We start from the raw sequence: 17,476 nt of genomic DNA, 5'->3' as shown, positions 1-17,476 counted from the left end.
TTTTTTAAAGCACTCTATACCCCGTTTTTCAACATTGGTGCAAATAATATGGCTTGTGCTAAACATATGTTTTGCCTATTCTTATAAATAGGAAATATCTATGGTTTTTGTTATTTGTTGCTCTAAACAGGACTAAATTTGAAAATGAAACTAATAAATGAAGCCACATTCTGCTTCCTGAACCCAAAGAGCAAAGTCAAATAAACCAGCAGACCACTGGCTTTAGTTTTATTTTAAAATGTTGCCCTGTTTAGAGTAAGAAATAACAAAAACCATAGACATTTCCCAAATGAAAAGAATAGGCACAAGGCACACATACATGCTAGGCCCCATCAGCCAGTTAATGGACCAAGTTCTGTCCTTTACTCCCACACTCCTGTTACAGTTAGAGCTGCATTATTTCTGGTCAGCTGATCTCTGAGGGAGCACACAGCCCATCACAAAACGGTGGATAAAGGGAAAGGATGTAAAAGTGCAATATTTACTGATATATATATATTCCAGTTTGGTGAAATTCTTTATTAGGTCACATAATATAAACTATATGTTGGTTACGTATTCTGGGAGTATATTTTTCCTTTAAGTACTTAACTAAAGTGGGAAGTGTTGAGTAGGCCCTAGTTTGGAAAATGGACTGTAGAGAGCTGATTTACACTTTCAGATGTACAAAATCTCTATGCAATGTACATCTAAGCCTGTCACACATTTCACTTGCTGCTTGCTGGCTCTCTTATTTCCTGCCTGATCGCTGTTACACATAAAACAATATGTTCATATCCTCTGCATATGCAGGTTTAATTTACAGACTCATTGCATCTAACCATTGTGCCCCAATAAAGGCAACACATAATCTTACCTTGGCAATAGAAATTAGAAGTTCTAGATTTGGTTATAAAGTCATTACAAGGGCTTTGCCAAAGACTAGAGAAGCATCCTGTGATGTATCTTTTACCAGACAGCAAAAGAAAAATAACTTATCTATCAGCCATTTCTTTCCATGAAGTACAAAACAATCCATTATTCTGGAAAGTGCCTTCTAAGCCAAGTTCATATTCAATTTACTTTTTAACTAATTGGTTCTAAAGTTGAGTCAAAAGCTGGCTCAAGAAGCAGCAGGCAAATGCATTATTAGGTCCTATTTGGTTAAGCAAATTGTATCAGTTGGTTACACTTCATAATTAAAGCTACCCCTGGCTCCATACAAGAATAATCACAGGAGAAGAAAATGCCGGACAGTGTCTCCATAGGCAATAGCTTGTGTTATTTGTGCCACAGGAAATAATGATACCTACAGTGCTTGGTGCCACAGGGCACAAAAGGATCATTTTTGGAACTGGATGGAGGCCTCCAATAGAAGGAGACTCCCCCAAGCTTTGTTATGTGTGTTAAGTTATTTACCCAAACACTTAGGGCTCTGGCACACGGGGGAGATTAGTCGCCCGCGACAAAACTCCCTGTACGAAATCGCGCCGCCACGTCTGCCATCCCGCCGGCGACTTACATGTTCGGCGGTGGGATGGCAGGGGTAGGCAACTCGGGGAGATTAGTCGCCCGCGAACAGTGAGTTTTGTCGTGGGCGACTAATCTCCCCCGTGTGCCAGAGCCCTTAAGGCATCCCATCCCTATAAAGTTTTCAAAAGTAATATAGTCCAAACAGGCCTGGACTGGGATTCAAAATAGGCCCTGGAATTTCAAGTACACAGTGGCCCAAACAGCCCCACATAGGTCCATGAAATAGTATCTCTCTATGGTATCTTACAGCAGCCCCTCTGGGATTTGCCAGAATCCACAGACTTGTGGATGAGTCCAAATTACCTAAATACGTACCTTTGCTAAGGCTGTAAATACTGCAAAGTGCAAAAAAATTTTTTAACCAACATATACTATTCCATTGTACTGTGGCCCCTGCATACTTACCTTATATTATATATTATATTATATATTGAATTATCTAGCACAATTTTTGTTCTGGCTTTGTGCTTCAGCAGTTATGAGAAGTCTATAAGCAATACCTCTTCTGAGTTAAGGAATAAGGCAGCTTCTATATATATATATATAGTATACAGGAAGGAGCACACCCTTTACAAGTCCAAATGCCCTTGGTGCAGGTCAAAATATAATAGAAAGAGTGCCGCACACATAGGGACTTGATACAAAAGAAAAAGTGGTTTTATTGAAAAAAACTTTTTCAATAAAACCACTTTTTCTTTTGTATCAAGTCCCTATGTGTGCGGCACTCTTTCTATGATATATATATATATATATATATATATTGGAGCTACCTTATTCCTTAACTCAGTGCATAAATGCATAAATTAAGAGAGAATATGTTTGGTGTATACAACAATTTATGAGTTATTATTCTAAGGGACTAAGGGAAAGGAAAATGTTGCATATTATACCTTTAAAAAAAATTAAAAATGACATTTGATATTAATCAGGTAATCTGAGATTACATTAGAATGATATCTGTAGTGATTTTGGGTCTTTGTAGTTTGTTTGCTGTTTCTGTGCTGTTGTGGTGATGTTTGACCACAAATGGTTACTGACAATGAACAGGTAGTGTGTATATCTGTGAAACAGGTGTTCTTTTTAACTTGTGCTTTTGCAGCTTTAACCTGTGAGTGCCACCTAGTGGTGATGTTTGAGAGAGGCCATTCAAAGAAATCATGTAGCCATTTCCAGCAAGGATTTCTCTGTCTGTGATTAAAGTACAAGTAGGGACACGCACAATTTAAAACCAGAACACCCATGTAACATGTCATTTTATTTTGTACAAACCATCCACTCGCCCCCCTAGCTTGCCATAAGATGCAAAACAGTTACAGGAACATATTCTAATTTATAAGGGTTTTCTTTTTTTTCTTGTCAGAAACTAAATAAATGGGAAGACACTGATTACTGTGTAGCCAAAGCATAACACTAGGTGCTTATTTATATGGCATGAAATCTGCACATTCCTCAGTTGACCAGAAAGGTTGGGGATCTGGTAATAATGTAAGAAATTAATATATCTAAATGCATGCAAAGGAGTCATGCTAATTTAAGGTTCCTTCTGCAACAGACAAATAACCAGCTCTATATTGCTTTACTGCCATATGGTAAACATGTCCAAAGATGTGAGTCCCCTTCTCATTGTGCATTATTAGAGACACACACACACAAATCTTCATTCAGAATGTTGCATGCACTGCGTGGTGCCCAGCTTCCTTTAATTTCCATGTGTGGCTCTGATTAGGTTAACACTTTCCTTTAATTACAAAACACATACACTTCTAATTAAAGTGTGCTAGGCATGGCATGATATTCACATCTCATTGGATAATGCAGTATGCATGCTTAATGCAGGGGGGCTACTTGTACCAGGAAGTACTGTGCAATGGGTGGTGTGAGCTGATATAGACAAACAGCCCTATCACATAAACAACAACATTGGGAACTGCAAGCTGTAAACACCCTTCTTGAATTAGTCACAGACCCACTCAGACAAAAGACAAATGTAAATAAGAAAAGAATGTGATGAAAAAAATTTTTTGTCAAAAACTACAGATATTTTTTATTTTACATTTATGCAGTTTTTAGCATGGCAAAAATATTTATATATGTGTATAAACACAAAATGGTAACAATGTATTTATGTGACTTTTTTTGTCTGCTGCTTAGAGCTTATTGGGGAGTGTTTCTATACTGATGCAATGCTGGTGCTGCACTTTAGCTTAACATAGATAGATATTGATGAATCTACAGTTTATATCCATAGGAAGTGTTTTATGGACCCATAAGGAGGACTTGGCTCTCTATGTGCCCAAAGTGGGAGCTCATCAAGACATGGCCTATATAGTAGGTAAATACTGTAAATCTGATATGGAGCAAATTTACCATTTGGACAAGAAGATAAATGTGTAAATAATGTGTAAAGTTAAATGTGTAAATAATGTCACTTGTGCTTTAACGTGGTAATTGTTCCTTAAATTAGCTTTTTGTGTCACTAGCTTTTTGTCATTTAAGTCCTGTAACTCAGTGCGCAGATAATATTCAGGGGCTCATTTAATAATATAGGTGCTAAACTACACCAGTATAATTACCAATAGGTAAGTAATGTATGTTTATGGATGATGTTCCACGGGGGAGATTAGTCGCCTGCAGTTAAATCTCTGCTACTACCGCCGACTAATCTCCCCAAAATACCTTCCCACCAGTAAGGGCTCTGGCACACGGGGAGATTAGTCGCCCGTGGGCTGGTTGTGCTCTGAGCCTAGCACCGAATTGGAAATTAGGCACTAGGTGAAGAGCACAGTGCCAGCGGACACAAGGCATACCTGTCAATACTGCCTGCACCCCTTGCGTGTCTCTGCATTACATTTGCGGCGACTAATCTCCCCGTGTGCCACAGCCCTAAAAGGTTGTGTGTGCACAATGGTATGTGCAACTACTTTACTCTCTGACCAATAGGAGAGGCCTTGCTCTAAAAGAATAATAAACCAGTACTGACCCCAACAAATAGGTAGGAAATGGTAACTACAAATTCTTTGAGAATATCAGTACCTACATCACACAAAAAGGCTATTCCTCTATACAACACTTACAAATCTGCTATATTGGATAACTTGCCCTCTATATCTTGACATCACTGGCCTATGGGATTGTAATGAACCATAAGCAGACACATGCAGGAAATTCCAGATTAAAACAGAATTACAATGTGTTAATTGGTCCCTGAAGGCCAGCAGGGAATAATCATATTACCTGCACATAAACTTGTGATTTTCGATGATGCACAGATACTTTGCAATTGATATTGGATGCCTGTGATATGCCAACATTTCAGTAAAGGCCACAATCCCTGCTGCTTCTAAGGAGTAGCTGGTGCAAAAAGCAATTTGCACAGTTTGAGACAAAAGGTCATGCTGTGAAACGCGTGGTCTCAATTGAAAATCTCCTGTTTTACAGGAAAGGTAAATAAATACTCAAAAGGGTTAACCTTTTCCCATACTGTAGGATATGTTTTGGTTGAACGTATGGCTGTAATCGGACACTCGTTGCAAGATGTATGCAGTTATATCCATCCTTACAAAAGAATTAATCCTTAATCTTATTAATTCCTATTATTTTATTTAATGTTTAACATACTAAGGTATGGAGATCCAAATTACAAAAATATCTCTTATCAGAAAACCCCATGTCATGAGCATTCTGGATAACAGGTCCCATACCTGTATTTTCTAATCATTACATCAAAACATATACATCCCTCTATGTAATGGGTGTTGAGTCAGGGATAACAAATCACTGCATCAAAACCAGTTTATCCAGTTGATAGGTGCCCCACATACAGGCAATGGCGCTCTGGACTGAACTCAGACAGGGCAAACACTACACAGGAATGTGGCCCATCTGTTAAGTTGTCAGGGACCCCAAAAATTTTGAATTAGTCTGTTGATAGGTGCCCCACATACAGGCAATGGCGCTCTGGACTGAACTCAGACAGGGCAAACGCTACACAGGAATGTGGCCCATCTGTTAAGTTGTCAGGGACCCCAAAAATTTTGAATTAGTCTGTGATAAGTACATAGTAAAAATTAAGGTGTTTATATTACAATACTGATTTCAAGTCAGTAAATCTTAGCAAGCCAGGAATGAGCCAAGAATATGTATCCCTAGGTTTGCAGATAAAAGTGTCATAACATAGTTTTCAGTTGTCATATTTCTGCATATTTCACTGTTCATGTATGTAAACCATGAGGTCAGTGTATCTCTCTCAGAGACCAGCCCAGTCTCGCTGGCAGTTTTAACCAAAACATTGTACTCTGACATAACCACAAAATGTCATGTTGTGGTGTGGGAATTAATGATTGGGAGATAGATTATGTCAACAAAATTACTGTCATTTATGGGTTTGCGTTTGGCTCTGAGGATTTTTAGTCAGGTTATTTCCAATCATTCACTGATAATGTAAAATAACTATATCTTAGTTCCATATTTTATGAAGACATTTGTAAGGGCACAGAAAACTGTCTACATCCCCGAAGCTGGATTTGATCCATTGTGCAGTAAGCATTGCATGACATGGACATCATACCTACCTGGGAAGTTAGGTTGTCAAGAAAAGAGAAATTTATAAACAAAATACTGATTAGATTACCACCAAATATTTACCAGCAAAAGGAAATGTGCCATTTCTATCACATCACAATGCTGTTCACCTCTCTCTATCAATTGTAAAATACCTCACTGCATAGGGAAATTTATGCCATTACACATGTGATTAAAGATAACATAGCTGCAGGCAGTTGGTACTTTTAGGAGTAGCTGGATATCTTGAATATGCACCTGAGTGCCGGAAAGCCTTTAAAACATACAAAATAACATTACTTTACTTTCCATATGCAAGCATAAAGGCTATAACTTTTACATCAAAACTACTCTAATGTACTAAACATTAAATAATATTTTCAGGCACAAAAATGTTATGTTTTGATAATGTTGACCCTTATCAAGCAACTAATGCAAGTCTTAAGCTGGCCAAACAGATTTTAGTCATCGTACCACAATCGTTTGGATATCGACTGTATGTATTAATGCAACTATCTAAAACTGAAATTGTAGGATTATAGTCAGAAAAATATGAAATCGGATGATGTTTTCAACAATCATTGCACTTGCAATAGTATTGGCAGCAGCACATCAGGAAAAGAAGAATATCTTTAGGCAATACATGCAAAGATATTATTGTTATCCAACAGAAATTTTTTAACCTGTCCGAGCGACTAAACGACCGATTGCCACGGTACAAAACTTGTTGGGATGATTATTCAAAAACCACACACAGTACAAAAATTGCACTAAACTTTGTTTTGTACAATTATACTGGCACATGTATGGCAGGCTTTCATTAGCAAGGTCACCAAACATGCAGATCTATACCCGATTTGGTCACTAATCATGAATGCTGAATGGGTTAGGGTTGCAAACATGGCTCAAGGTGGTTCTCAGAAATTGGGATATTCCACCATACAATAATTTGTTAAATTATTTTTAGACCTCTGTTTGTTATAAATCTATAGTGAAAGCTGCATAATGTGCTGGTCCTATCTAAATAATGATATTTGAACAAACTCTAATCAGATAAGGCATTATTTTGGGTACATACCCACCTTGCCTTCAGGCTGCTCTCCACAATCCTCTCTTATGCCCCTCCCATTGGGGAAACTGCCACACAGTTTCCCCGTATTGTTATACACAAAAAGGGGGCTATATACCAAAACACAGATCTTTTTGTGGTCACTGTTTGTAACATTTGAATATGTGGTTTACACACCCATGTGCTTACATGTCTTAGGGTGGATGCCCTAAAATGATTTTGCATCCAAAATTACAATCCCCCAAACTGTAAATACAGCACGTTGTCACAATAACCCTTACATCTGCTAGGTCTAAGAGGGTATTTATATAGTACTGACACGGCATTTTTCAGAGATAATGCATCATTCACATCAGTTAGTGATGAGTGAATCTGCCCTGTCTCGCTTTGGTAAAAAATTAGTGAAACTATGGAAAAATGTGCGAAACAGCAAAAAATTTGCAGTGCAAAACTTTTTTGATGCGGCCGTGCCTTTTTGTTAATGGGACTGCACCTTTTGATGTGACCGCACCTATTTTTGCACGACCGCACTTTTATTTTTGATGCGATTGCACCTTTTTTTTAAGCCGTTTTATTCCCAAAAAACAATATGCCAATGGTGAAATGCAGATATTCGCTGCAAATCCATGCCTGCCGAAAAAATGTGCTCATACTAACATCAGTCCCTGCCCTAGTGGAGTTTAGAGTCTAACATCCCTATCACATTCACATGCAGTAGGTCCAGTTGCATTGTTGGTTTCTTGCAGTGGTACGCTCACCACAAGGACACTATGTTACTATTGTGCATGTTATAGTAAGGAAGGACTGGCCTTAGAGTACATAGGCCCCTTTGTTAAACAGTGCAATGGATGGTACTTGACACTATGAAAAGCAGTAAACAAAATATAGAAACTACAGCAGTTATTATTTATGTATACTTTTGAGCTAATATTTAATTATATTCACTGTGTGTTTCTGGTGTGTCTACACAGTATATAATGGTTCAGCCCTGTTTAATGCAATTCTTATATGGTACAAAGGGCAATATGTCACTGACAAAAACATTTTGCAACAGGTATGGGAGCTCTTACCTAGAACCATATACACAAAAATCTACAAATTATGGGAATTCCCTCTCCAATAGAGTCGATTTTAAGCAAATAATTCTAATTTTTAAAAAAGGAAAGATTTCCTTTTCCTCTGTAATAATAAAAAAGTACCTTGTATGATCCTAATAATGAACCTAACAAAAACTGAACTGATCATCTTTCCATATATGCCTTGTCCTACTTCCCCTTTACTATATCTATTGATGACACACTCATTAACCCTGTCAATGCAGCACATAGTCTGGGGCTGATCTTTGACTCCTCTCTCACCTTCTCTGACCATATTAACACCACTGTCAAAACCTGTCACCTTTTCTTATGCAATATTGCCAAAATCCATCCCTTTTTTCACCTGCAACAGCTAAGACACTCATGCATGCCCTCATTCTATCCTCGCTAGACTACTGTAACCTGCCACAAACTGACCTCCCTAACTGCCATCTCTTCCCCATACAGTCTGTATTAAACAGGGCTGCCAGAATTCTCCTCCTCTCATCCAAGAAAGTATAGGTCCCTCCCCTGCTGAAGTCCTTATCCTGGCTTCCCATTAAACAAAGAATAACTTGCAAACTCCTCACAACCTTCAAAGCCCTCCATTCCTAACTGAATCCTTTACTCCTCACTGAGCAACCACTTGGTTGCAACCCCCAAAATACTGCTATTTCCCATCTTAAACCTTTCTGCCTTGCTGCTCCTTACATTTGGAATGCCACCCCTGATTTCCAGAGAATCCTCCCTTAAACTGGCCATACATATACCAATAACTGGGTTTCCTACAATTTTCGGACTGTTTGTGGGCTCTTAATTTTCATCCCGATAATTTTCTTACCATGGCGATTGGTCATTTAGTCAACCAGCCAGGTTAGAACATTTCGGTCATATATTGATAAATTCTGCACATTTATTGTGTATCAGACAATATCCTTGGGGGACCTAAAATGGAAGTCACTTTCGTACGATTACTGCCTGCCAACTATTTCATGTTCAGAACATTCTCTGATGTAGTGGTTGTTGTACAGCACTAAAGAACATTGTGGCACTTTATAAACATGTTAATTATAACTGCTAGTCTCTCGTATGAATCCTGTCATGCACAATTGCACCCCATTGCTCATTAATTGCAGGCTATTGTAGAGTAATAACGTATTACTAAGTTTCAGGGAGCGTTTCATTCACACGAGTGTTGGCCATGACTAGAACACGTACGAAAGCTGTCTAGTGACAGTAAGAACGCCTCGGTATGCCACTCATAGTAGTCCCTATTTCCCGCTGCTCCCTATTTGTCAGTACAGTAGTATCTGTGCGCCTAGAACAGTTTATATGGCGCATGTGCAGAAGGTGACGTCCAGGCACTTCCTTGTAGCGTCTTTAAGTGGGATCTGCGCATGCGTGCCGCCCTCTTTTTCCGGTGATGAACATGGCGGGTACAGAGTGAGTATTCAGGGCCCTCTCTAGAATCCTATGTAATCTTGGTTTCAGCCCGTTGTTTTTTATGTACAGACTCGCTTTATCGGTTCCTTTAACATCAGCGATGCTACGGTGTTTATTATTTTGCCGCGATTCATCTGCCCTGCTACTGGAGGAGTGTTAAAAAGAGAACTGTGATTTGCCCTGGCGGCTGTGGCCTGCCACTAAGTGAATACCGGCAGCGTCGCATGCCTGAAACCCACCAGGCCCTGTAGTTAATGGGACTCTCTGCAGAAATGACTGGCAGCGAGTCGCTTTGTACTTAGTTTGTTCTGGGCCCTGAGTGCTGGATTTCTAGCTACTATCGACCCCCCTCCGTGTGTGTGTAATGGCACAGTCTGAGAGGAACACATTAATACATGGGAATTTGTTCATTGTCAGTGCTGTGCCAAACACTACCTGCCTCTATTTCTTGCCCTGTCTTTGTTACTCAGGCACTGTGCAGTTTAATAAATGATATACTGTAGGGTTGCCATTGCTCGTATAGCAAATGCACAGGTATGTGCTGTACATGTAGTGATCAAGCAAGCACTAGTGCAACTACACATCCCTTGCCTACAGCTTAAGCCTGACAGATTTAGGTACTCCGGCTTCTGACATTGACAGCCAATTGCTGCTGTTGGTTGCACATTTCTAGCCCTGACTGTACTATCTTTCTTTTTTGCTGCTATTTTGCTGTGGTTGTGTTCTATTGTGAGAAGTGTTGGTCTGTGTACACAAATAGGTGTTCTAGAATAATTCTTATAATTGGGCTACTCATATGCTTAAACATTAAAGGAACAGTAACACCAAAAAATGAAAGTGTATAAATGTAACTAAAATATAATGTGCTGCTGCCCTGCACTGGTAAAAGTTGTGTTTACTTCAGAAAGTCTACTATAATTTATATAAATAAGCTGCTGTGTAGCCATGGAGGCAGCCATTCAAAGGAGAAAAGGCACAGGCACATAGCAGATAACAGATAAAACACTATTGTATTCTACAGAACTTATCTGTTATCTACTATGTAACCTGTGCCTTTTCTCCTTTTTTCCAGCTTGAATGGCTGCCCCCAGGCTACACAGCAGCTTATTATATATATCATAGTAGTGTTACTGTAGCAAACACACCAGTTTTACCAGTGCATTATATTTTTATTACTTTAAAGCTCTTTCATTTTTTAGTGTTACTTTTCCTTTAAGGTAGGGGGAGGTAGGACAGATTACTACCTGGTCTCATGTATTTTAGTTCCTGGCTTCGCATTTCCCTACATGTTACTGTGTTTTTACTGCACTTGTTTAGGGGAACTGCAGAGCTGGTTTGGGTGCTAATAAAAATCTGGCAATAGAAATGTGAGAGGTATTTGTTTCTTACTCATGTTTATGAATGAGGTAAATGTGTGTATTTTTTTTTTCTTTTTAGGGAGAAGAAAGTGCCATCTGTGCCAGAAAGCCTTTTAAAAAGGCGAAAGCAGTTTGCAGCTGCAAAGCTCAAGAGAGTCAAAAAGATCGTGGCTGAAAAAAAGGTGAGTACTGTGGGACGACACTGTCTCATGGGGTATATTTATCATGCTGTGTAAAAAGTGGAGTGAAGCATTACCGGTGATGTTGCCCAGGGCAACCAATCAGGAATTAGATTTCAACAGTTAGCAAAGCACCTGATTGGCTGCTATAAACATCATCACCGGTGATGATTTACTCCACTTTTTACACAGCATGATAAATATACCCCTTAGTGTATGGAACTTGTGTAAATTGTATGAACTGCATCACTATTGTCCAGCCTGTGCGCGTGCACACAAAATTCTTGTGCCTGATGTGGGTCCACACATCTTAAGGCAAAGCTTGGCTTGAGGATGCATACATTAAAGTGTTTTAACTGTTTTATTGCAGCTTCGCAAACAGAAGAGGAAGATCATTTTTAAGAGAGCTGAAGGCTACTACAAGGAATACAGGCAAATGTACAGGAAAGAAGTTCGTCTGGCCAGGATGGCTCGTAAAGCTGGAAACTTTTATGTACCTGCAGAGCCCAAGCTCGCTTTTGTGATCAGAATTAGAGGGTGAGAGTCTGTACATTGGTTCAGTATAGTTCTGTATTGGGTAGCATGCCATGAAGCTTTATTAGTGCCCCAGGTGTCATGCTTGGAGATTGTTCTCTTTAGGTAGGGCGGCAGCAGACCTAGGCAATAGCTTGGATGATGAGTTGTAGTGGGCCTGTTTTTAGAGATCAGCCAAATCTTCCTAACTTTTTAGAAAGTGATGCTTAGCCACGTAGATGTAAAAATATTCCCATGGTTTCCCAGATATGTACTGTGATTAGTTGTTAGCCCCATATGGACTATCAGCCTGAAGCAGTGCTTGATTGAAGGTAACCTATTTGTTCAGCAAGAAAAATTCCTGCTAAACCCCTGATACTTTCACCTTCTGTAAGGCTTTAGGGACATAAGTAATAGCTCACAGTCCCATTGCAGACTCCAATCTTTTTTCTAGTTGCTCATTATTCCATATATATATTTATTATATTGTATTTTTTTTTTACTATGATATGCTCAACATATACTTTGATAGAATTCCCTCAGATGAGCGCTGTTTTTGTTTTTTTTAACATGCACTGCTAAAATGTATTCCTTATTTCATTTTCAAGTCCTGAATTTGTATGTATTGTTTTGTTTCAGTATTAACGGAGTCAGCCCCAAGGTACGCAAAGTACTGCAACTTCTCCGCCTGCGTCAGATCTTCAATGGAACCTTTGTAAGGCTTAACAAGGCCAGCATAAACATGCTGAGGCTGGTGGAGCCCTATATTGCATGGGGGTAAGGTTTCTCCAGTACATGAAATATAGCATGCAGTTGTAATACACTTTTTATTTAAACACTTAATGTGTGTTAGAATGTTCTCAGAGAAGCTTGGCCTACATTATTCTAATAGTTTCTTTTTCAATATATGGTTGAGGTTGTCTTATGGACATAGGTGTTTAAGTAACAATATATTTATGCCCACATACTTAATGGCTCTGCCTACCAGGTTTTGTTTGTAAAGCAACTGGTGACATTTCAAAGTCAAGTGCTAGTCTTTTTACTGGGTAAAAAAATGCTGTTTGTGGGCATGGTGGGTTTACCCTGAACTAATTCTGTGACACTTCCACTCCATTCTGTGTGACAGCATATGCCCATTAACTTCTTGTAAGCCATGCTTTTAAACATCACAAATGAAGGGCATAAGCAGCAGCTTTAGCTTTGTGGTTTATGTAAAATATAAAGGAAATACATTTCAGATACTTTGAAAAAACAATCACATTTTAAACATATTTTTATTTTGATCAGAAATAATTCTAAATGACGGTTATGATACATTTTGTTCTTTGTTATAAAGTTAAGAATATATTGGTGACTTATGTACTGTCAGCTTGGGGTAGCTCACTCCCACTGAATCATGTATATTACATGTTTGGGTAAGTGAGAAAAGGAAAGAACTAACAATGCAGGGAGGCTGTTTGCTGCCAGCATTTTATTAGTTGCTTGGTTAGTGCTGGCTTTAATGGTTTTTACTTATGCACAAACTTTTGCTGCAGCTTCCAAATATAAGTTTTTGGGACTTATGCCCTTGATTTGCCATTGATAAAAATTGGATGCACACTATTTAAAATATCTCCCCATGGTTAGTGTTTTCTAGTTCAATGTGTTTTTATCATGGCGTACCAGGAGGTACTTCCATGTATCTTGCTTCAGCAACTTGTCTTTGGAAAAGCACCTGGGGCATATCTCTTGTGACAACCTCCTAATGTAAACTTATACTAAGTATACAATAACCTAGGATAGACACCCAGTAACCATCAATGGGGCCTTAAGGAACATAAAGCCAGTGTGTTCAGCTGAACAGTGGTTTTGGCAATTATATTTGGAAGTAGTCGCCTGAACCTGGTGTCCTCCAACTCCAAGTCAGTGAATGTGATGCGCTTGGAATGCAGTTGCACATTTTTGAGAATTGCCAATTCTTATCCAGGTCATACATGACATTAGTTTTATATAACTTCTCATTCCTTTGCAGTTACCCAAATCTGAAGTCTGTGCGCCAGCTGATCTACAAACGTGGGTACCTTAAGATTAAGAACCAGCGTATCCCTCTGACTGACAATTCCCTCATTGAGAAACACCTTGGTAAGCACCTGTTAAATATGCTCTAAGAAGCAAGAACATTAGTTTATACCTTAGCAGTTTGTTATATAATAGGGAAAAGTCATATACATGTGGGCTGAGACTATTTTGCTTTAATCTTTTTCTCTGTACCTTGTTAAACCACGAATAGGAAAGTGCTTTAGAAGTCATAAACCTGTAACTTAGGAGAAGTGAATCCTAATTCTGTGTTAATGCGAATGCTTCCCCTTATTAGTATATGGCAATGGTGCTGCCTGTTGCAACCTCACAAGCTCTGTTCTACAATACACTCCAAGTGCCATATTCAGCTACATTCCAAAACAATATAATGTGAAGCACATCAGAGTATAGAGTACTTTAGAGGTTCCCTGTAAAGATGAGGCGGTCCCACTGCCCTTATGTATATATTTTTCACCTACCTGAGCTGTTTCTCAGCTTGTTCACATACCTGCCAGATACAATGGTCTACTTGACTACTAGAAAAGGAAACAATACAGTTACATATTATGTAATATGGGCAAATCATCCAAAGAGTCTTTATTTGTATTGTAGAATATAGGGGCTACCTGCTGTTTCCTGCTGAGAGGGAATTACTCCTATTAACTACACTTAGCACTGTTTAAAGGGGCCACGTCAATGAAAACCCACTCTCCTGTGCTACTATTTTTATGCATGGCCAATTTTATTAGGGTTAATTCTTTTCTCATAGGACCCCCTGCTAGACAAACACAAGCTGGAAAGCAGATCAGTATATGCTTTGCTTGATACACCCTCCATGCACATGTTTCAGCATATTTCAGTTTTTCTTTGTACTTTAAATTTATAGATAGTTGACTTGGAAATGTTTTGAAACAGTGAACGCATCTTGAAAATTTTGAGTTAAAGAAAACTGTCAAATACATTTATTGTATGTATCTAACAAATGTACACTTTTTTGGCTATGCGTTTTGATATGTCATCTAAATCATGAATTATATTGTCAGTAATTGATATTTTCTTTCCAAAGAAGCCTCTTGCGCTCCCCTATACTTCCTGGCTACATGTATATCTTTATTTATAAAGCACTACTTATGTATGCTGCGCTGTACAGTAGAATATGTATCATTAAAACAGTGTAGCAGTAGTTGCCGCTGCTCAGCCAAGAACACTTCCCACCATGCCCTACATGCTCCTGTAATGGTTTTCTATTAAAGGACTTAGACATTGTGGGAATTTTAACTATTTTTTTTTTTTTTTTTTTTTGCTGGATTCCTTTTTATAAAGGGGAAAGGGTCCAGTGTATCTGTCTGGAGTATTTACTCCATGTATATCCGTCTGGAGTATTTACTCCATGTATATCCAGGTCCATCTCCATTTGCTATGTGTTTGATAAATAATGTTAGGAATAGAAGTAGTTTGAGCACAAACCAAAGTGAGTCTAATGGTGACAATGCTTTTGTATAGGCAAGAAAGGCGTCATGTGCGTTGAAGATCTGATCCATGAAGTCTACACCGTTGGCAAAAACTTCAAGGCAGCAAATAACTTCCTGTGGCCCTTCAAACTGTCCTCTCCCAGGGGAGGAATGAATAAGAAGACAACACACTTTGTGGAAGGTGGTGATGCTGGCAATAGGGAAGACCAGATAAACAGGCTCATTAGAAGGATGAACTAAAGGTGATTTTTTTTTTTCTCCTCAGTCTGTGCATCACTGCATTGAATTTAGGAATGGTATTTATCCGAAATCTATATTTGTCATTAAGTTTGTATTTTAAGGACTGAAGTCTTGGCTTTTATTTTAATTCCTTGCCTTCAATTCTGCTTTCCTCCTTTTTTGAAACTTAAATATTGCTGACTCTGTAGGGACTGACGGCAGCTTTTTATCACCCATGTATGGCCACCCTAAAGCTGCAATTCCAATGCTGAGAATTTTGTTACTTGTAAATGTGCAGTTATTGGGTAAAAATAATAGACAACCTAAATTCACCAGCACTGACTGGTCAGTTAGAAAGAGCTGAAAAAGAGCCATAGAGGGGAAAAAAGCAGTGCCATTATAGGACCTATAGAACCTAGCCCCTTGTTCTACATTAGTGCTTGGGCACATACATGATTAATTTAAGTGGTATCCCTGAGCTCTGGTGCAGCTGCACAAATGGTATATTCTCTGCATTATTAACTGAAGTCTTCATCCAAGTAATGGTAGAATGTGGTGTTCTTACCAAGAATTCAGTATACTTTGATTAAACATTTTTAACTTATGTGTATATGCAGTTGAAAGCAGTTTTTTTTTTTTTTTTTTTTTTTTTTCTGTTCTCTGGTTCTGACTCTTGAAATAATGTAGCAGGAGTGTATTCTCCGGGTTGGTTAATCAGCTGCCTTGGCTACAGTGTCAGAATACAAACAATCTCAGCTGCTGCTTTAATTTGCAATTCCAGTTACAAATAACTTTAAATTCTAAGAAAATTAGTAATGTTTATTGAAATGATGCTTAGGATTGTTTTTCAGTTAAAGGACCCCTTTTAACTTTCCATGTCTTAACAAGTCTCAATATGAAGGTCCAGACCAATCCAAGCAGGAACAAATTAATTTTACAGAAACTACATTTCTACACCAGCTCTTTCATTATGATCATATCTGGACTTTTTTATCTTTGTATAAACCTAAAGCTCTGCATTCAGTATTGAGGTCCCCATACACGGGCCGATCTGCTCGCTTGGCGATGTCACCAAGAAAGCAGATCTTCTATCGGGAGAATCCAGGCTAATTCTAACCCTGGGGCCAAACGATCGAATTATAACGACGGGTATAGGAAAAGCGGTCCGGGGACCGCATCAACGAGTCGATGTGGTCCCCGATCCGACTAGATTTTTTTAACCTGCCCGATCGAGATCTGGACAATTTCAGGCCAGATAGTGGTTGGGCAGGACCGTCGGTAGTGCCCATACACGGGCCGATTAGCGGCCGAATCGGTCTAAGGGACCAATATCGGCAGCTAGAATTGGCCCGTGTATGGGGACCTTTAGTGATGTGGGAGAAGTTTGCTGTCCCTAACCCGGCCCCTTCTCAACCCTGATCTGTCTAAGAAAAGTTACTGGGGGCCAACCCTTACTGATTGTTTGCTTACATGCTTCCCCAGGCTGGTGCTTTCCCTGTTTCAAAAACACACCAGCCCGGTTACTGTTAACTGCAGTTATAAAGCCTTTACCTAAACATATTTTTCTTTTTCCTCCCTGCAGGTTTTCCCATGATGCCTTCAAGTCTGTCTGTTAATAAAATCTGGTTTAAAACAATTGATATTCAGCGTCTGTGTGTTTACAAAACCAGGAATATTATTCCAGCATAACTGGTTATTATAACAATCCTTTTGTGTTATTGGTGCATCAGAAAATCCTATGTGAGTACTGCAAAATCTTGAACAATAGTAAAAAAAAAAAAAAATTTCACATGCACACCCAGGCCTCTTTCTATTTCTGCCCAGTGCTCGGTAATTGTGGGGGACAGCACCCCCTTACCAATATGAATTCCCAAAGCAGTTACCGGCACAACGTGGTGATTCTGTCATGACCAGAAATAATGCAGCTCTAACAGGCAGAAGTGTGGAAGCAAAAGGCAGAACTGTCCATTAATTGGCTGATGTGGCTTAGCATGTATGTGTGCACTGTGAATCCTAT

The 17,476-nt window shown here is 39.0% G+C and overlaps 1 protein-coding gene across 1 annotated transcript; it reads left to right on the top strand.

Annotated features, from left to right (window-relative positions):
* Positions 1–9,641: 9,641 nt before the first annotated feature.
* Positions 9,642–17,095, top strand: rpl7 (ribosomal protein L7). The gene is given in 7 exon segments (NM_001005020.1): positions 9,642–9,660; positions 11,098–11,200; positions 11,568–11,734; positions 12,350–12,487; positions 13,722–13,831; positions 15,272–15,482; positions 17,042–17,095. Coding segments are annotated over 6 exon segments (741 nt in total). The 5' UTR covers positions 9,642–9,646; the 3' UTR covers positions 15,481–15,482; positions 17,042–17,095.
* The last annotated feature ends 381 nt before the right edge of the window (positions 17,096–17,476 follow it).

This window comes from Xenopus tropicalis, chromosome 6 (genome assembly GCF_000004195.4).
Source record: "Xenopus tropicalis strain Nigerian chromosome 6, UCB_Xtro_10.0, whole genome shotgun sequence".
NCBI classification, from domain to species: Eukaryota; Metazoa; Chordata; class Amphibia; order Anura; family Pipidae; genus Xenopus; species Xenopus tropicalis.
Note: the sequence above shows the minus strand (reverse complement) of the source record. Positions and strands in the feature narration are given on the sequence as shown.